Source organism: Eriocheir sinensis, chromosome 5, assembly GCF_024679095.1.
Source record: "Eriocheir sinensis breed Jianghai 21 chromosome 5, ASM2467909v1, whole genome shotgun sequence".
Lineage (NCBI taxonomy): Eukaryota > Metazoa > Arthropoda > Malacostraca > Decapoda > Varunidae > Eriocheir > Eriocheir sinensis.
In genome coordinates this window covers 25,600,128-25,621,167 of record NC_066513.1, presented here as the reverse complement: position 1 = coordinate 25,621,167, position 21,040 = coordinate 25,600,128, and the positions used below count along the sequence as shown (strand labels likewise).

The 21,040-nt window shown below is 43.5% G+C and overlaps 2 protein-coding genes and 2 long non-coding RNA genes across 4 annotated transcripts in view; 2 read left to right on the top strand and 2 right to left on the bottom strand.

Annotated features, from left to right (window-relative positions):
* Positions 1-12,628, bottom strand: part of LOC126985672 (uncharacterized) — a 13,712-nt gene extending 1,084 nt beyond the window's left edge. The window contains exon 1 of the long non-coding RNA XR_007738896.1: positions 12,480-12,628. This is a non-coding gene — a long non-coding RNA (uncharacterized LOC126985672). The remainder of the gene's footprint in view (positions 1-12,479) is intronic.
* LOC126985667 (uncharacterized) lies at positions 2,812-7,561 on the top strand. Its single transcript, XM_050840816.1, has 3 exons — positions 2,812-3,016; positions 5,467-6,301; positions 6,883-7,561. Coding segments are annotated over exons 1-3 (1,293 nt in total). The 5' UTR covers positions 2,812-3,015; the 3' UTR covers positions 7,340-7,561.
* Positions 9,572-12,893, top strand: LOC126985666 (uncharacterized). Its single transcript, XM_050840815.1, has 3 exons — positions 9,572-9,703; positions 11,159-11,993; positions 12,236-12,893. Coding segments are annotated over exons 1-3 (1,293 nt in total). The 5' UTR covers positions 9,572-9,702; the 3' UTR covers positions 12,693-12,893.
* Positions 12,894-13,546: 653 nt separating this feature from the next.
* Positions 13,547-16,436, bottom strand: LOC126985678 (uncharacterized). Its single transcript, XR_007738898.1, has 2 exons — positions 15,465-16,436; positions 13,547-15,360 (listed from the first exon to the last, which is right to left on the bottom strand). It is a non-coding gene; the product is annotated as an uncharacterized LOC126985678 (long non-coding RNA).
* Between the last annotated feature and the right edge of the window lie 4,604 nt (positions 16,437-21,040).

The window sequence follows — 21,040 nt, the reverse complement described above, 5'->3', positions numbered from 1 at the left end:
GCCAGCAAAACAAACTGAGCCTATTCTTCTCCTTTGACCTGTTCCGCGTTGGTGCCGCAAGACTGCCTGTCAGCCGAAATACCATGAAGAGGAAGAAGCCATCTCCACCTTCGCCTCCGCCCCGCCGACACGTGTTGTTTTGTTGGCCCTCCAGAGCTCACCGTCCTCCGCAGTATTTCATTTCCCGTTCTGGTCAGCGAAGGTCAGCGTGGAGGACATGGCGGCCAGGACACAAGGAAGCGTGACGCCCGGGCATTCAAAGTTCAAACCCGGGTCTTGATATTGATCCTGATGTCACAGGTGGCTTGGGATTTCTCCCCAGCCAGGCCTTTGTATCGGCAGCTCCTGCGAAAAGATAACAAAACATGCGGAAAGTCTATGTTCTTCTCGGGGCAAGATATCATTCCCTACATCTTGCACGCCACATGCATTCCAGGAACGCTTTCACTGCCTCAATCACTTGTCCACTCGTCTCTCCACTGAGCCCCAGCAGCAGCACCATCCACTCCCTTCCAGTCCTCCCATTCACTCCACGTCAATCTCACCCCGATGCCAGGGAAGGTCTAGGTCTTGGAAGGGTGGCAACTTGGGAGTAAGGCAGGGCAGATACCGATACCGGTAATAACGGTACCAGCTATACTGTACGGTACCGGTGCCTGACTGCTTAGTAACGGTACCAGTTCTGACCCACTTATTTTATAATTATATAAATATATATATATATATATATATATATATATATATATATACATACATATATATATATATATATATATATATATATATATATATATATATATATATATATATATATATATATATATATATATATATATATATATATATATATATATATATATATATATATATATATATATATATATATATATATATATATATATATATAGACCCTTGTCGGATGATAGTCAATGAAGAGGAGGATGCCGACGGACCGAAATCAATCAATCAATCTATCGGCTGATGTGAGCCAAGCCTACCAAGTCGGTCTGTCGAGGAGGACTGGTGTGTCTCTGGCTGACCCTCGCCAGTCTCTACTGACCCTCGTCAGTCTTCACAGTTCACACGAAGGGTTCTGGGCTCCTTGGCTCACACCCGCTACAGTCAATCAGTCCATCAGTTCCTCCTCATACGATTCGATTCGATATTTGCTCGTGAGTTTGCCTCTTGGCCTTGATTATAGGATATAAAGCGTAAGATAGGCTGTATTATATCAGCCAAGATAAGAAAAGTCATGGTGATGGGTAGCACTGCGGTTATCCTTGTGAAATGCAGGTTGTATCTACTAAAAAATGTAGGTCCTTGAGTTGCATGACCAAACAAGGCCACTGTAACGCGAAGACACAAATCAGAATGACTTTTTCATATGTGGGTGAAATAACAATAGATAAAGGGGTGAAGTATTTAATCATTATTATTGTCCATTGTTATAAGTGCATCATTTATATATATATATATATATATATATATATATATATATATATATATATATATATATATATATATATATATATATATATATATATGACTTCACCACTGCCACCTCCATCACCACCACCATCACCTTTGCAGCTGCCACATTCAAGACGTGGAGCTGCATATGAAGAAGTGGCTGACATTGCATTATTGCTTGGACTAGGACGGGTGTGTTTTTTTATGTTATTTTTCAGAGCTTTGTAATTTTGTTATACTTTATTTTACTCCGGTCTGCATTGTTGCTTTACTCTCTGACCTTCTCCCTCGTCGTTATCAGCACACAAACGGGAGCCTTTAATCGACTGATGTTGCTTTCGTATAGTTGCTTCAGTATCGTAATAGGACACGGTGGCGCATAGTTAGATTCCCTATACAGACTCCTTAATGTACAAGTCAGGGGTTTGGACCTGGACTTTTGGTGAGGGGTAGCTCTTCCCTCTGACCTTTTTATAATTATTGTCTGTAGTATGTATAAGATATGATGTTCTTACTCATAAATCCTTTGGGTAAAGTATTTCCATTAGCTACCCATTATCATTTTTTTTTTAGTATTTTTTTTACAGCAAAGGAGGCAGCTCATGGGCAAAAAACAAAAACAACAACAAAAATGCCCGCTAAACGCTTCTCCAGCAATAGAAAAAAAGAAACAGAGGTCAAAACAGGTTCCGCTCGGCATCTCCGTTAACAAAACCCATATCCAATGTCGACAAGAAAAGGTGAGAGAGAGAGAGAGAGAGAGGAGCAATGATTGCAGTTTACCCAGCCACCATGACACTGCCTGGAGGTTTGTTTCATGTTCAGCAGACCGTTAGAATTACAAGACGCCACCCACGTCATGAGTAAACAGTGTCAGCGATATCATAATATAGTCCGACCATTTGCTTATCGTGGATGAATCACCGCTAACTGTCGCCACCACTGACATAAAGGTGACCATTTAAGCTCATCCTAAAACAGAGGTGCGATGTCGTTTTTTCTCTTGTTTAAATGTAGCCACTTCTCGCGTTTCAAAGACGATGTCTAAGGAAATAGAACGTTTAAAAGCCTCTTCCATTCATATCTGGACACGTTCAGACATCACGAACACACACTCTCAGCTGCTGAACATTAACCACATTGAAACATAAGCCCACAACCATCAACTAACACCGCAGCCTCCGCATCAGCTCCTGCTACCGCTCACTTTCTCTCGTCAAGGACACATGAGGAAGACAGGCACTGAAGGGGCTATCCACGGGCCGCGATGCTAACTCGTAACATCGCATAACTAGTATTCTCCTCTTCAGCGATCACTAACAAAATCAGTTTTCCAACAGACCCTGATGGGAGGAAGCTGACGAAAAAGAAAACGAGCAGGGGGGCACAGAGGACAAAGATTGTGTGCTAATCATTGTAATATTACGCCCAAGGTCGGACGGCCGTTCTACCCGATCTGACGCGCCTCTGTGCCAGTGACTGGGAAACTCTTGTTGCGTGTACATGTGACCCTGCTCCTCTTCTCTCCACTCCGTCACCTACAGGAGTAAGTCTACGTTTCTCATCTTCGCTTACACTCTTCCAAACCTCTACAAGCTGCCGCATCGCTCCCTCGTTTGTGTCCTGTTACCTCAGCTCAGTGTCTCCCAAGTGATGTAACCAGCGATTCGCCTTTAAGAGGAAATTTACTTTTTTTCTCTCTCTGACCATCATGATTGACTTCATCACATGTATTCGTTTTATGATGTGTCTTCGTTTTAAATTACCTCGTTTAACATACCATCTCGTGGGAAAGGAATCCAGTATGTTAGCGTGCTATTTTTCTTTCTATTATGTTATTGAGTTCTTGCACTGTGAGGCCTATACCTGTGTGCGGAGTTGGTCTCTCTCTCTCTCTCTCTCTCTCTCTCTCTCTCTCTCTCTCTCTCTCTCTCTCTATATTTATAAATATATATATATATATATATATATATATATATATATATATATATATATATATATATATATATATAAAGTTATATTTATAGCTATAGTTATAGTAACATTTGTAGTGTGTTTCACTTTCAGCAAAGGTGATCACACTAGTCATCAGAACATATCTGGCCCACTTTTTGCATTTTCAAATGAAAATATTAATTAAGAAATATAGATCAATGGCCGCATGAATGACGTGTTAATATATCACTCTTAACCTTTTCTTTCTTCTTGACTTTTTCTCACTCTCTTGAAAGCGTCATTAAGACTAAGTTAATTAAAAAAAAACAATGAACCATTGTGAGCGTTCCGGTCAAGTGAAAGGGTTTTACTTACAAAAGTAAATCATGAAAATTTTTGAAATCATCGAGGAAGTGACTCTATACGCGAGCGCGTTCATCCCGCGGTCGGAGGAGGGCTTGTAGCAGTCACCGCTCAAACTGCGTGCTCCTTCCCCTCAGTGAAACAAAGAAAATGAGCGCTGCAGAGCAGACTCATTAAGTGTATTTCCATTGTCTCTGTCTGTCTTGTCGCGTCTTCATTGTTAACTTTTCTTGTTCCTCGTTTATTTCAGACTGTTCGTCCATGTCCTCTTGTTGTCCACTCGTACATATTGTTCCACACACACACCAACACTTAAATGTTAACCTTCACAGACAACATTCGCACAAACGCACATACACACAATCACCTCTTTTAAGTGTCTTGGACATGTCAATGACCTTTGTATGTTTGGCAAAAAAACAAAAAAAAAACAGACGCGCCAGTCCTCGTCGACACACCGACTTAGTCGGCTAGATTTCGATCGGCGATAGAGTCGGTCTGTCGGCTTCCTGCTACGGGCCGCCTTTGGCAAAGGCCCGTGCTCCCTCGTGCAAGAAGGAGCAATCTTCCCCCCCCCAAAAAAAAAAAAAGTAACCCTGGCGGATATGAGTTTCTCTATCCGTGAACCAATTAGCACTTAGAACACTCGTTACCACCAACAACAACGAGCCCCGAGCGGAGGTGAGGCTTTCTGCCCCAGGAGACGGCGGACGAATGGACAAATTACCTTGCCCAGGTCCTACACTCCGGGAGAGAGTGCCCTTAAAACGGCACCGGTTATAAGCCACCTTGAACCATAGCAACACTGCGGGGTCACCAATTGTTGGTGGTAGGGAGTGTTCTAAGTGCTAATTGGCTCACGGATAGAGAAACTCATATCCGCCAGGGTTACTTTATTTGGCCAAACATACAAAGGTCATTGACATGGACAAGACACTTAAAAGAGGTGATTGTGTGAATGTTGTCTGTGTAGGTTAACATTTAAGTGTTGGTGTATGTGTGGAACAATGTGTATGAGTGGACAACAAGAGGACATGGACGGACAGTCAGAGGTAAACGAGGATCAAGAAAAGTTAACAATGAAGACTTGACAAGAAAGACAGAGACAATGGAAGTACACTTAATGAGTCTGCTCTGCAGCGCCCATTTTCTTAGTGTCACTGAGGGGAAGGAGCACGGAGTTTGAGCGGTGACTGCTACAGGTTGTGGCGGGGTGTCCGGGCCATGCTCCAGATTCCTTGCCCGTGACCAGTGGCCATCAAGGGTCCATCAGATGTCATCCGCGGGAAACATAAAACTCGAATCTTGGTAGTCACTCAGTTACCGTCTGTGCATGTGTAAACAAAGATGATCTATGAGGCGAGACAGATGGGGGGCCGTGCATCCGCCTGGCGCGGTGGTGCAACCAAGCTGTGACGCAGAACTTGGGGATTGATAATAATTTACCATTTATCACAAGCTGGCTTCCCTGACGATTGTATCTGCCACTGTATACACTATCCTCAAGAACTTCCATTTCAGTGCTCTTGTTCTTGCACTTTTCTTTAGTATGTTGATACAAGTCAACTTTGCTTCTCTGTCTTCTCCCCGCCAAAGGCTATCTTCACGCTCTATTGACGCTCTATACTTTTACTCCTCTGGGAGTCACATGATTACATCACCCAGACCTTTCCTCAGCTACAAACTTTCTTCCACCAGTGTCTGAGACGCAGGAGCCGCCCACAGTGACGCCGCAGTCCCTCGTGTCGGAGGACCGTGTTCGGGCGGCGCTGACGAAGGACAAGGGAGCCGACGCTGAAATACTCTCCTTTGAGGTGAAAGATTTTACCAAGAAGGGCGACAACTATGCGTGTGTGGTCACCAGTGCCGTTGTTCGTTACCGCCAAGGGGACAAGGAGGGGGAGGTGACCTACGTGGTCAAATGTAATCCTTGCCGGAATGTTGCTGCGTTAAATGACTTCAGTGCATATTTGTTCAATAAAGAAGGTAACTTCTATGACAAAATTGTGCCTTTGATCAACGCCGAGCTGAAGGGCATCGGGCAGGAGCCGCTGCGCATGGCAAACTGCTATGAGACTCACTATGGGATGAGCGAGGAAGTCATCCTGCTAGGGGACCTGAGGCCAGACGGCTTCAAAATGTTCGACCGCAAGAAGGGCATGGACGTGGCCCATACCAATCTGATGCTACACGAGCTGGCGCGCCTGCACGCTGCCTCATCACTTGTTCAGGCAAAGATGACGGAGCCAATCGAGGAAAAGTACCCTTTCCTCAAAAATGACTTTGTCTGCGTGTATGAAAACCCGGATAAACAAGATGAGGACCTGGAGCAAATGATGGGGACTATATTTTACGGCAGCATGAAGACGGGCATGGTCATGGCGCAGAAGATCAACGGCTACGAGAAGGTCGTGGACTGGCTGAAGAAGCACGCCCGCCAAACAACCGACCTGCTGAAAAGATGTCTTAAGAGTACTTCAGAGTTTAACGTGGTATGCCACGGCGACTGTTGGAACAACAATATTCTCTTCAAGTACGTGTGTGTTTGTGTGTGCGTGTGTGTGTGTAATTCACCGCTTGGTCTGCTGCGGGTCTCTCTTGAGTCAGCCAGCCGTTCCCCTAAGGAGAAGCACAGTGCTTATAGTACCGATCTTTGGGTAGGGCTGAGACCACTCACACACAACACACCGCGACAACGAGGTCACGACTCCTTGCCTGACGTCGCGTACCTACTCACTGCTAGGTGAACAGGGGCTACACGCGAAAGAAGATAAACCCAACTTATCTTCACCCGGCCGGGGAATCGAACCCCGGTCCTTCTGGTTGTGAGGCAGACGCTCTACCCACTGAGCTACCGGGCCGTGTGTGTGTGTGTGTGTGTGTGTGTGTGTGTCATCGGCCTGATCACATGTTGGACTCGTAATCGCCAGCAGGTATTGCATTGATTATGCTAATGCTCTACTTTTTTTTTTTTTTTTACTTTTATTTTCTACATAATTTTCAAGACACACTAATCGCATTATAGTATTTTAGTGAACTTCCCACCCTAATTTTTACCTCGAACGCAAAAACAACCATGACTATTTCAAATTCCTTACCTTTTTTCACTTCCAGGTACGACGAGAGCGGAAAACCCATGGACGTGCGCCTTCTCGACCTTCAGATTTGCCGCAAAGCCTCGCTAGCCACTGACCTCAACTACCTCCTGTACACGAGCCTGGAGGGCCAGGTGAGGAAGAACAACCTAGAGGCGTTCATGAAGACTTACTACGAGTCCTTTTCTCAAGTTCTCTCGGGTGCCGGCAAGAAGACTCCCTTCACTCTGGATGAGCTGAAGAAGGAGTACCACAACCAGAACCTTTTCGGTCTTCTCATGTGTCTGATGGTCGTGCCTCTAGTGGTGGCCGAGGGGAATGACGTCATGGACTTTGAAAATACGACTGGCGATATGGAGGAGGACATGAAGGTTTATCATCAGAAAATGCTCGACCAGCTGGACAATAACCAGCTGCTTCGACCACGCCTGCTGGCAACCTTCGATGAAATGGTGGAGTATGGCGTGATCTCCTAGTGTGTATGTGTGTGTGTGTGTGTGTGTGTGTGTGTGTGTGTGTGTGTGTGTGTGTGGAAGCAGCAGTACAAACCTCATCCACTCATTCGTCCACTTAGGGAACAATGGTCTTTCCTATACACAGTACGGAGGGAGTGAGAGCAAGGGTGATACTAAATGAGTATGTAACTGAAAACAATCAAAGGGATGAATGTAATAAAATAAATAAAATAGAAAGCAACACTCTTTTATCTTTCAAACACCCGAAAACAAATCCTTGCGAGATGATTCTGTTTTCATTGACATTTAATCTGTTCAAAGTATTAGAATAACAGTTTGAGGCAGTTTTATGGATTTGGAAACAAGGATAGGGGGCGTGCACACCTCGTCAAGTTCAAGCTCGGGCCGAGCTCCTGAGGGTCAGCAAAACAAACTGAGCCTATTCTTCTCCTTTGACCTGTTCCGCGTTGGTGCCGCAAGACTGCCTGTCAGCCGAAATACCATGAAGAGGAAGAAGCCATCTCCACCTTCGCCTCCGCCCCGCCGACACGTGTTGTTTTGTTGGCCCTCCAGAGCTCACCGTCCTCCGCAGTGTTCCATTTCCCATTCTGGTCGGCGAAGGTCAGCGTGGAGGACATGGCGGCCAGGACAGAAGGAAACGTGACGCCCAGACATTCAATGCTCAAACCCGGGGATGCTGGGGAAGGTCTGGGTCTTGGAGGGGTGGCAACTTGGGAGTAGGGCAGACAGATTCTGGTACCGGTAATAACGGTACCAGCTATACTGTACGGTACCGGTGCCTGCCTGCTTAGTAACGGTACCAGTTCTGACTCACTTATATCATATATATATATATATATATATATATATATATATATATATATATATATATATATATATATATATATATATATATATATATATATGACACCATCACCACCACCATCACCTTTGCAGCAGCCACATTCAAGACGTGGAGCTGCATATGAAGAAGTGGGTGACATTGCATTATTGCTTGGACTAGGACGGGTGTGTTTTTTAATGCTATTTTTCAGAGCTTTGTAATTTTGTTATACTTTATTTTACTCCGGTCTGCATTGTTGTTTTACTCTCTGACCTTCTCCCTCGTCGTTATCAGCACACAAACGGGAGCCTTTAATCGACTGATGTTGCTTTCGTATAGTTGCTTCAGTATCGTAATAGGACACGGTGGTGCATAGCTAGATTCCCTATACAGACTCCTTAATGTACAAGTCAGGGGTTTGGACCTGGACTTTTGGTGAGGGGTAGCTCTTCCCTCTGACCTTTTTATAATTATTGTCCGTAGTATGTATAAGATATGATGTTCTTACTCATAAATCCTTTGGGGAAACTATTCCGATTAGCTACCCATTAGTTTTTTTTTAGTATTGTTTTTACAGCAAAGGAGGCAGCTCATGGGCAAAAAACAAAAACAACAACAAAAATGCCCGCTAAACGCTTCTCCAGCAAAAGAAAAAAAAAGAAAAGGAGGTCAAAACAGGTTCCGCTCGGCATCTCCGTTAACAAAACCCATATCCAATGTCGACAAGAAAAGTTGAGAGAGAGAGAGAGAGAATAGAGGAGCAATGATTACAGTTTACCCAGTCACCATGACATTGCCTGGAGGTTTGTTTCATGTTCAGCAGACCGTTAGAATTACAAGACGCCACCCACGTCATGAGTAAACAGTGACAGTGATAACATAATATAGGCCGACCATTTGCTTATTGTGGATGAATCACCGCTAACTGTCGCCACCACTGACATAAAGGTGACCATTTAAGCTCATCCTAAGACGGAGGTGCAATGTCGTTTTTTCTCTTGTTTAAATGTAGCCACTTCTCGCGTTTCAAAGACGATGTCTAAGGAAATAGAACGTTTAAAAGCCCCTTCCATTCATATCTGGCCACGTTCAGACATCACGAACACACACTCTCAGCTGCTGAACATTAACCAAATTGAAACATAAGCCCACAACCATCAACTAACACCACAGCCTCCGCATCAGCTCCTGCTACCGCTTATTTTCTCTCGTCAAGGACACATGAGGAAGACAGTCACTGAAGGGGCTATCCACGGGCCGCGATGCTAACACGTAAAATCACATAACTAGTATTCTCCTCTTCAGCGATCACTAACAAAATCAGTCTTCCAACAGACCCTGATGGGAGGAAGCTGACGAAAAAGAAAACCAGCAGGGGGGCACAGAGGACAAAGATTGTGTGCTAATCATTATAATATTACGCCCAAGGTCAGACGGCCGTTCTACCCGATCTGCCGCGCCTCTGTGCCAGTGACTGGGGAACGCTTGTTGCGTGTACATGTGACCCTGCTCCTCCTCGCTCCACTCCGTCACCTACAGAAGTAAGTCTACGTTTCTCATCTTCGCTTGCACTCTTCCAAACCTCTACAAGCTGCCGCATCGCTCCCTCGTTTGTGTCCTGTTGCCTCAGCTCAGTGTCTCCCAAGTGATGTAACTAGCGATTCGCCTTTAAGAGGAAATTTACTTTTTTTATTCTCTCTGACCATCATGATTTACTTCATTACATGTATTCGTTTTATGAAGCGTCTTCGTTTAAATTAACTCGTTTAACATACCATCTCTTGGGAGAGGAATCTAGTTTGTTAGCGTGCTGTTTTTCTTTCTATTGTGTTATCGAGTTCTTGCATTGTGAGGCCTATACCTGTGTTCGGACTTGGTCTGTCTCTATTCCTCTTTTATATTTCGGTTAGTTAACTCGAGATTTTATGAGGATTTAAGTAAAAGTATGCTGAACCTACTCTGCTCGTGCGGAACATGTTTTATATATATATATATATATATATATATATATATATATATATATATATATATATATATATATATATATATATATATATATATATATATATACACCTATATATAGTTACGGTATAGTTATAGTTATAGTTGTAGTTATATAGTTACATATTAATATACTTAGAGTTATAGTTACATTAATGTGTGTTACAGTTACAGCAAAGGTGATCACACTCATCATCAAAACATATCTGGCCCACTTTTTGCATTTTCAAATGAAAACATTAAGTAAGAAATATAGATCAATGGTCACGTGAATGACTTGTTAATACATCAATCTTAACCTTTTCTTTCTCATGAACTTCTTCTCACTTTCTTGAAAGCGTCATTAAAACCAAGCTAATTAAAGAAAAAAATGAACTCTGAGCGTTAATGTCAAGTGAAAAGGTTTTATTAACGAAAGTAAATCAGGAAACTTTTTGAAATCATCTAGGAAGTGATTCAAGACATGAGCGTGTTCATCCTGCCGTCGGAGGAGGGCTGTGGCGGGGTGTCCGGGCCATGCTCAAGCTGGATCCTTGCCTGTGACCAGTGGCCATCCAGGGTCCATCAGATGTCATCCGCGGGAAACGTAAAATTCGAATCCTGATAGTCACTCAGTTACCGTCTGTGCATGTGTAGACAAAGATGATCTATGAGGCCGAGACAGATGTGGCGCCGTGCACCCGCCTGGGTCGGTGGTGCAACCAAGCTGTGACGCAGAACTTGGGGATTGATAATAATTTACCATTTATCACAAGCTGGCTTCCCTGACGACTGTATCTGCCACTGTACACACTATCCTCAAGAACTCCCATATTCAGTGCTCTTGTTCTTGCACTTCTCTTTAGTATGTTGATACAAGTCAACTTTGCTTCTCTGTCTTCTCCCCGCCAAAGGCTATCTTCACGCTTTATTGACGCTCTATACTTTTACTCCTCTGGGAGTCACATGATTACATCACCCAGACCTTTCCTCAGCTACAAACTTTCTTCCACCAGTGTCCGAGACGCAGGAGCCGCCCACAGTGACGCCGCAGTCCCTCGTGTCGGAGGACCGTGTTCGGGCGGCGCTGACGAAGGACAAGGGAGCCGACGCTGAAATACTCTCCTTTGAGGTGAAAGATTTCACCAAGAAGGGCGACAACTATGCGTGTGTGGTCACCAGTGCTGTTGTTCGTTACCGCCAAGGGGACAAGGAGGGGGAGGTGACCTACGTGGCCAAATGCAATCCTTGCCGGAATATTGCTGCGTTAAACGACTTCAATGCATATATGTTCAATAAAGAAGGCAACTTCTATGACAAAATTGTGCCTTTGATCAACGCCGAGCTGAAGGGCATCGGGCAGGAGCCGCTGCGCATGGCAAACTGCTATGGGACTCACTATGGGATGAGCGAGGAAGTCATCCTGCTAGGGGACCTGAGGCCAGACGGCTTCAAAATGTTCGACCGCAAGAAGGGCATGGACGCGGCCCATACCAATCTGACGTTACGCGAGCTGGCGCGCCTGCACGCTGCCTCAACACTTGTCCAGGCAAAGATGACGGAGCCAATCGAGGAAAAGTACCCTTTCATCAAGAAGGACTTTGTCTGCGTGTATGAAAACCCGGATAAACAAGATGAGGACCTGGAGCAAATGATGGGGACTGTGTTTTACACCAACATGAAGACGGGCATGGCCATGGCGCAGAAGATCAACGGCTACGAGAAGGTCGTGGACTGGCTGAAGAAACACGCCCGCCAAACAAACGACCTGCTGAAAAAATGTCTTAAGAGCACTTCAGACTTTAACGTGGTGTGCCACGGCGACTGTTGGAACAACAATATTCTCTTCAAGTACGTGTGTGTGTGTGTGTGTGTGTGTGTGTGTGTGTGTGTGTGTGTGTGTTGTGCAATTTGTTATCTTGATTATGCTAATGAACTGCTTTTTTGTTTTACTCTTTTTTTTTCTACATAATTTTCAAGACACACTAATCGCATTATAGTATTTTAGTGAACTTCCCACCCTAATTTTTACCTCGAACGCAGAAACAAGCGTGACTAACTATATCGAATTCCTTACCTTTTTTCACTTCCAGGTACGACGAGAGCGGAAAACCCGTGGACGTGCGCCTTCTCGACCTTCAGATTTGCCGCAAAGCCTCGCTGGCCACTGACCTCAACTACCTCCTGTACTCGAGCCTGGAGGGCCAGGTGAGGAAGAACAACCTGGAGGCGTTCATGAAGACTTACTACGAGTCCTTTTCTCAAGTCCTCTCGAATGCCGGCAAGAAGACTCCCTTCACTCTGGATGAGCTGAAGAAGGAGTACCACAACCAAAACCTCTTCGGCCTTCTTATGTGCCTGATGGTGGTGCCTTTTGTGGTGGCCGAGGGGAATGACGTCATGGACTTTCTAGATATGACTGACGACATGGAGGAGAACATGAAGGTTCATCAACAGAGAATGCTCGACCAGTTGGACAATAACCAGCTGCTTCGACCACGCCTGCTGGCAACCTTCGATGAAATGGTGGAGTATGGCGTGATCTCCTAGTGTGTGTGTGTGTGTGTGTGTGTGTATTGTAGCAGCAGTACAAACTTCCTTATCCACTCATTCGTCCACTTAGGGAAGAATGGTTTTACCTCTACACAGTACGCAGGGAGTGAAAGTAAGAGTGATACTAAATGAGTATGAAACTGATTTTTTTTTAAAGGGGTGAATGAAATAAAATAAATCAAATAGAAAGAACACTCATCTTATTTATCTTTCAAACACCAAAAAACAAATCCTTACGAGATTATTCTATTTTCATTAACATCAAAGTCTGTTCAAAGTATTAAACTTACTGTTAGAGGCAATTTTGTGGATTTGTAAATAAGGATACACAAGAATAAAAGGAGACGGCAAAGGGCCAAAAGGGACACACGTTGCAGCTCCTGGGAGTGGGACCTTACCGTTGCCAGATTGTCGTACTCAGGAGCCGCGTATTTACTGGTGTCTGGCCCATAACTGTTGGCAAGAAGCACCAATAATTAACCATTTAAACGATAACTCTATATGAAGGCAGTTATTTGGGTGCTGAAAGCAGTTTTTGGGTCGGAAATCGGAAAACATAAAAGGCAGAATACGACAATCTGGCATCGGTGAACTTGTGGGTTAGTCGCCAACTTCCCTCCCCACCTACAAAACTTTCGCTCGTGTTTGCCTCTGTTACATATGTGGCCCAGCCCGTGTGAGTCTGAGTCACGGTGTCACTTGACGCGAGGGACACTGGCCATCGAGAGGCTCCTAAACAAGTAAAAGAGATTGCGTAAGAAAAGGACTCTCTCTCTCTCTCTCTCTCTCTCTCTCTCTCTCTCTCTCTCTCTCTCTCTCTCTCTCTCTCTCTCTCTCTCTCTCTCTCTCTCTCTCTCTCTCTCTCTCTCTCTCTCTCTCTCTCTCTCTCTCTCTCTCTCTCTCTCTCTCTCTCTCTCTCTCTCTCTCTCTCTCTCTCTCTCTCTCTCTCTCACTTCACTTCTTCTTCTAACAAACTCTTTAATCAGAACCACGTTTTCACGATGACGAAGCTCGCCAGCACAGCGTTATCCTCTTCTTCGTTATCACTTCAAGGCCGCGAGGCAAAGGTTAGCCACAATCCCCCGTAGTGCCACGCGGCGCCTCGCCCGATGATAACAATGTTCAGCACGGCCGACATCACCCACAACGTTATCTATCGGGGGTGTTGAGGGTGGGCGCCGCGAAGTAAGCAGATCCAGAAAACAAGACGTGGATGCATTGCCCACCTGCTCCGTACATAAGCCCTAGTGTCGTCATTGCCGTTGTCTTACGTAATACGAAGTGAGGGTCAGATTAGGGGAGAGTTAAGTCCAGTCGTAGGACGTCATCGAAAAATAACATGGAGAGAAAGTGATACCTCCCCCCCCCGCCCCCCGCCCAAAAAAGGTTGAAAAATAAGAAAAGAAAAAAAAACTGACGGGACTATGATGATAATTGCAAGGATGATTATGCTGATGATGATGAAAGTGATGGTGATGGTGATAGGAGTACATTAACATTTATCCTAACAAAAAATATATTGTAAAATAAAGAAAAAAAAAGACATAAATGACAAGGAATTATTGAATATTAAATAAAGATAAAACCAATGAATAAATGAATGAATAAAATAAACATAGACATAATATAAACAAAGAGGTCAACGAAGGAAAACATGAAACACAAAACAGATATCAATGAAACCACAACTGTTACTTTTTTCTATATATTCCATTACACAAACGAAAAAGAAACAACAAAAAAAAAAAGAACAATACATGGAAATACCAGCAACCACTTTCACCGTCTTTCGGCAAGGCCAGGTAACCGCCCTCTGCATCAGGGTTGAAAAATATGAAAGAGAAAGTTTTAGAGGAAGAAGAGGATAAGAGAGGAGAAAAGGAGGAGAACACAACGGATGCTGATTTCGAAAGAGTAAGAAGAGGAGGAGAAGAAGATGAGTATGGAGGAAAAGAGAACCAAAGCGAAGAGGAAGCGAGATGAAGAGGCTTTTTAAAAGTAAGAAGAAAGGAACAGAGGAAGGTATAGATAATAAAAAGAAGACTAAAGCGAAGGAAAAGAGAGATGGGTATAAGGGAAAGGGGTAAATAGGCATGAAGGGGAAGAACTAAGAGGTGGATAAACGAGAGGTGAAAGGGAATAAGAAGAAAACAGAAGACAAGCAAGACAGGAAAATGAAGTGAAAGGTGAACGAATGAGGGAAGAATGCAGGAATGATAAGACATAGCAAAGAAGGAGGGAAAAAGGAAGAGAGGGCGATAAAAAGAAATATAAAGAAAGAGGAAATAAGAGAAAAAAAAAACGAATACATAGAGGATTTCCACTGCGCTCTTTCATTGCCTCTATTAAACGACGATCAATTTGTGGAATCGAACACCACGAAAGGAAAAAAAAAAAAAAAGAGAAGAATCCGTCAGCCATCCTACTGAATGACTCCACTCCTTCCATTTTTTTTTTTTTTTGGCATTATAATGTATGTTGATTACTTTGCTGGTTAGAACGATGAAAGTCAGCTAATAATCAAAGTTACAAAGGGTCACATTCTTAAACATTTCGGCGCCCAAGCATACATATATGACAAGGCTTTCGTATAGAAGTACTGAGCATTTCCAAGGGTAGTTTTATGGCCCTTCTGGTACTCTGACCGTTCTTCTGTACCATGAACCTAAAAAAACACTTTTGAGAACCCGATTAATCTTCTTTTTGAGCATTTCCAGGGGTGGTTTTATGGCCCTTCTGGCAGTCTGACCGTTCTTCTGTACCATGAACCTAAAAAAAACACTTTTGAGAACCCGATTTATCTTCTTTTTGAGCATTTCCAGGGGTGGTTTTATGGCCCTTCTGGTAGTCTGACCGTTCTTCTGCACCTTGAACATAGAAAAACCCACTCTTGAGATCCTGATTTATCTTCTTTTTGAGCATTTCCAGGGGTAGTTTTATGACCCTTCTCGTAGTCCGACCGTTCTTCTGTACCATGAACCTAAAAAAAACACTTTTGAGAACCCGATTTATCTTCTTTTTGAGCATTTCCAGGGGTAATTTTATGACCCTTCTCGTAGTCCGATCGTTCTTCTGTACCATGAACCTAAAAAAAACACTCTTGAAAACCCGATTGTTCTCCTTTTTGACCTTTGGATATAGATAATGAATACCTATCAGTCTTTCCTTAGCATTTTTAACATGTTTTCCATCGTAACCACTTAAGGAAAGAATTCAGAGCTTAGTTAAGTGGGGCAAATATAGAAGTCCTCGCCTTATCTCATGCCTCTATATTGACTGATAAGGTAACACTTTCAAAAGCTCATATAAGTGGGGCGATTATGTTATCTCATGTCTGGCTCAAACTTGTATTTTGATGTATTATGGAGGGTATTTTGTCATTTTTTTCCCTGTTTCTTTACATATTTTCATTTTTGTAACACTAAATTCACGATTATTTTTCTTCCAGTTCTCCAAGGTATTTTGATGACTGGTCCAAGATGGTGTTTTCTTTTCTTCCCACTTCCGCGTATATTTTCTTTCTTTTTCTTCACTATACACATAATTTTTTTTTCAGTTATCCCAGTTAGTTCGTTTTCTGGTTCAAGATGTATTGTTCTCTTCTTCCTACTTCTTCTTATATTTTCATTTGTATTTCGTTTTCTAGTCCAGGATGTTTTGTTATTAATTTTCTACTTCCTCATATATTTTAATTTTTCAATCTTGTTTTCTAACCCAGGATGTTTTGTTCTTTATTTCCTACTCCCTCTTATAATTTCATTTGTATCACGTTTTCTAGTTCAGGATGTTTTGTTCTTTATTACCTACTGCCTATTATATTTTCATTTTTTAATCTTGTTTTCTAGCTCAGGATGTTGTGTTCTCTTCTTTCTACTTCCTTATATATTTTCATTTTTATCTTGTTTTCTAGCTCAGTATGATGTGTTCTTTTCTTTCTATTTCCTCTTATATTTTCATTTTTATATCACGTTTTCTAGCCCAGGATGTTTTATTAATAATTTCCTACTTCCTCTCACATTTTCATTTTTTTATCACGTTTTCTAGCCAAGGATGTTTTGTTGTCTTCTTCCTATTTCCTCATATATATTCATTTTTCATCACCATATTCACGATTATTTTTCTTTCACATCTCCCTGTTATCATGTTTTCTGGTCCCTTTCAAAAATAGGTTTCACAAAGGATGAATAATAGCTCGGTTTTTTTTCTGAAGAATGGAAACTGATAAATGGCGATAAGAGAGAGAGAGAGAGAGAGAGAGAGAGTAAATTTAATGGTCCCAAACAGATAAGAGATAAGTGGTATCAGTGTTCTGGCCTGTTTAACTTATCACATGTCTCTTACTCGATCAGACGACGTAGGCAAGTGAAAGTCTCATATCGGCGTATTTAAAAGGTTCACACACATTCGACCCTGTACGTATCTGGGTTATGAGCCTTTGCAGCTTATGATAATAGAGGGCAAGGGATTTTTTTATCGTATGTTTTACTCTTCATATTGTAATAGTTGAGAAAGCAAAGTGAGTCAGTGTAAGAACAAATAAACACGGAGAGAGTCAATCATAGGTTATCACAAGCTCATATTATCAGAGGCTTTCGGGTCTCGCAACAAAGCCACAAAAGAGATAAGTCGGGCTCTTATGAGTGTTTTTCTGGTTCATGGCGCAGAAGCCTTGATAAACTACGACTATGCTTATGAAACTAGCCATCGAAGTACCCGCAACTATTTCCCAAGGCCGCAAAGGAGGTAAGTCGGGCTCTCATTAGTGTTTTTATCAGGTTCATGGTATAGAAGCCTTGATAACCTAGCTACCACAAGGCTCAGAAAATTATCCGTAGAAATACCCACAACAACCTTTACGAAAGCCTTATCAAATGTGGGTATGAAAGCTCCGAAATATTAAAAAGGACGGATGAAAATGAAAAGTAGATGGAAAGAATGAGGAAGAAGAAAGACATTGGTTAGTTGGTATGGTCTGGATTGAGCCCAAAAATAATAAAGAGGATGGATTTATATATAGATAGAAAGGGACAAGGAAGAAGAAAGGCTTTAGTGGGTAGTCTGGATTGAGCCCCAAAATACCTGAGAGGGGGGACTTATATATCGATAGAGAGGGATGAGGAAGAAAAGGCTATAGTAGGTAGTCTGGGTTGAGTGGTGCAGAAAAGGTAAGAATAGAGAGTGGAACAAGCAAGGTGAAGGAGGCTGAGGAAAGTAATGGAAGACGAAAGGAAGGTTTAGTCTGAGGACCCCGTTCACACTGTGCCGACTCTGGGCCACGACAACCCAGCGACTCAGGGTACACAAGCTCTTGGGTGTGAAATGTTGACGTGAAAAGGTCGCACATGGTCGGAAAGAGGTCTAGAAATGATCGCCGGATGCTGAATCGGCACAGTGTGAAGGGGGCCTAAAAGTCGCTGGGTTGTCGTGGTCCAGAGTCGGCACAGTGGGAGTGAGTTAGGGGCGAACATTTGTGTAGATATTGCTGGGCCTCGAAGTAGTAGTCTAGATGTGGAAAGCTTGTTCTCGTCCCCTCTATTCGTTGCTCGTTTTCTATTATGCAAGTACGGCAGAGGACGACTTTCAGGTAGACTTCGTATTTCTTGGTGTCTTCTTTCTTGTTGCTCCTGTTGCTATTCTTATTCTTATTCTCATTGCTGTTGTTGTTGTTCTCATTATTGTTGTTGTTGTTGTTGTTGCTGCTACTATAACTATTATCAGCATCATCCTTATCATTACTAAAATTAATTATTTCATCTATTTTTCATTTTCAAGCGTCAAGAATGCTTATGTATATCAGTGATGAGTTTATCAGGCATGCAACCTATTGTTATGAAGGAAACCTAAAGGCCTTGATATATAATAACTGGTTTGAAATAAATGCTAATGTTTTTTTTAATTTTATTTTTTTCTATATTCAGAGTGCCATATTACAAAAATATAATGAAAACCTCCAAGCCAGCCGCATCAAAGGTGGCGTGGTGAGTCCAAAGTGAACGATGTGTCCTTGCGCTTATGAAATATAAGATTCCGACGCACGTAGAAAAGTATCTGTTAGGACAGTCCTCCAGGCAGGCCTAAGTGGCTCGGTCCCCGCCCTCAGTAATAGCTGGCATCCTCGCTGATGGTCTTAAGGTAGCCCAGGAACTTTGCCCTGTCGCTGCGTCGCCGCTCCACGCGCCTCTCCAGCTGGCCCGGGTGGTCGTGGGGCGGAGAGCGGCTTGGCATCACCAGGCGCCACGAGACCATGCCGTCACAGCCGTCGCCGGACAGCAGCACGTCGCCAGGGCCGGCACCCAGGTAGCGGCACAGCAGGTCATCTTCGCTGATCTTTGGCAGATTGGCCACAGGTCCGTACAGCTCCTTGAGGCGTTCCAGCATCAGCCGATCCTTCAGCAGCTGGTGGGGCTGCTGGCGACGCAAGTTGTGCACTGTCAAGAAGAAGTGGTGTGAGAACACCTCCAGCTGGGCCCCCAGGCGCTCCACGGCGTGCCGCTCCCGCTTCTCCAGGTAGTGTGAGTACTGAGGCACCAGCAGGATGAACCGCATTGCACTCTCTGCCACAGCCATGGTCCGCGCCGCGCGGCGGAGCCTCTCCGTGGCCAGCTGTCCCGCCTGGCCCGGCAGTTTGTTCAGGGGCACATTCCAAAACTCGAACCTGATAGTCTCGCCGTAAACTGGGTTGGTTACGTCGAAGTAGGCGGGGAAGGAGTTGAAGAATGTAGCGCAGCAGGTGGGCGGCGGCTTGAGCAGCGGGTTGTCGCTCTGCACCTTGTAGCCACGATCCTGAGCCATGCTCAGCGCCCCCTGCAGGGCGAGGCGCAGCTCATCTGATATCTCGTTGCGGCTCATCTACGTTTGTTCGGGGCAGGTCCTGCACGCGGGAGCTCCAGACTGGTTCTGAGAGTGAGGTGATGCTCCGCCGAGCACTATACGCCCTCCACTCAACTCCAGGCTCATGCATCACTCCTGCAAGAGGAAAATAAACACTCGTAACAAATTTAGTTGTTGTTCTATAGATATATAAAGTTGCCCGATGCATGACAAAATAATAAAAAAAAAGAAGTTACTGTAAAAAGAAGGTAGACTCCTAAAAGATTAGCAGTTTCTCGGTGTTGTGCGCGCATCCCGCATTTCAATGTTTGGGTGCCGTTAAAAAGACGAAGCCTCTGCTTTGTTGACGTCTGAGGTGGATTGGTGAAGCGTGGGTGGTGGCGATCCTTTTCATTGTCTTGTAAATAGCCAATAGTCCTGACCAACGGGATGCTGTGGTGTATATGGATGTAGTGGGAGGAGTGAAGGAACCGTTGAAACATAGACTACCTAAAAATCAGTGAAAAAAGAAAAAGAAAGTGCATTTGTTCAGAACAGAATTTTCCTCCCACGTGTAATATGGAGTTTTGGCTTCAGAGATTCACCCTATAGGACACCTGCTGCTGATAGGACGCCTGCTGCTGATACTGAAGGTTGGTGGCTGAGATGAGGAATGAATTAAGATTGTTTTTTATTAACGCACTGATATCTCGTCTCCTACTTGATCTATCTCCCATTGAGCTTTTCTGTTGTCATATATATCTTTTCTGACAATATTGAAGAGAGGTTAGCCGCCTCCTGGGAAGTTAATACAATAATATAATATAGTATCCAGAAATAAGAAGTCAGTGTCGAAATTAGTAGGCTACTCTCTCGTCAGTAATCCTCATGTTTTCTACTAATCTTCAAATCTCAGCAGTAAAAGAGCAGTAGGTGAAGTAGGAAACGAGATATCGACACCTTTATATTACCAAGCTTAACCATTAACTTTTATATGCATGCAAATCACAAGAAACACCGACCATCAGAATTTACTTGCGGACTACGGTAAATATTTGTGGCTCGGCCTATTTGAAGGGATATTTCCAGCGATTTGACACGATTATAGAAGTGTTTCAGTACATATGACCCCCCTAGTGTTCAGCAACCTTAATAAGATAAACGTATCTTCATAAGCCTGCCCGCTGTCTTGTTTGCTTTACGATTTTAAAATAAATGCTAGGCTATTTGGGATACTGGGATGGAGTACGTCGGTCAGGGTGTCACACGAGGCCCATGTCTATGACAACTATAACATTATTTGATAATTAATATACATATGCGTGTCGTTTCTGTAATGTTTGCTGCAAAATCTCAAAGAACAGACCCAAAATACCCAAAATTGCACCCAAAATCTTTCCCTAACCCTTTTCCCATTTGCATAGTCTTCCTTTTTACTTGGGAAGCCTGAAAGTTTTGGTCATTCATAGTATTAATAATGACGATGGTTCTCCTAACTTATTAATTATATACATTAGGTATCTCTCCATCAGACA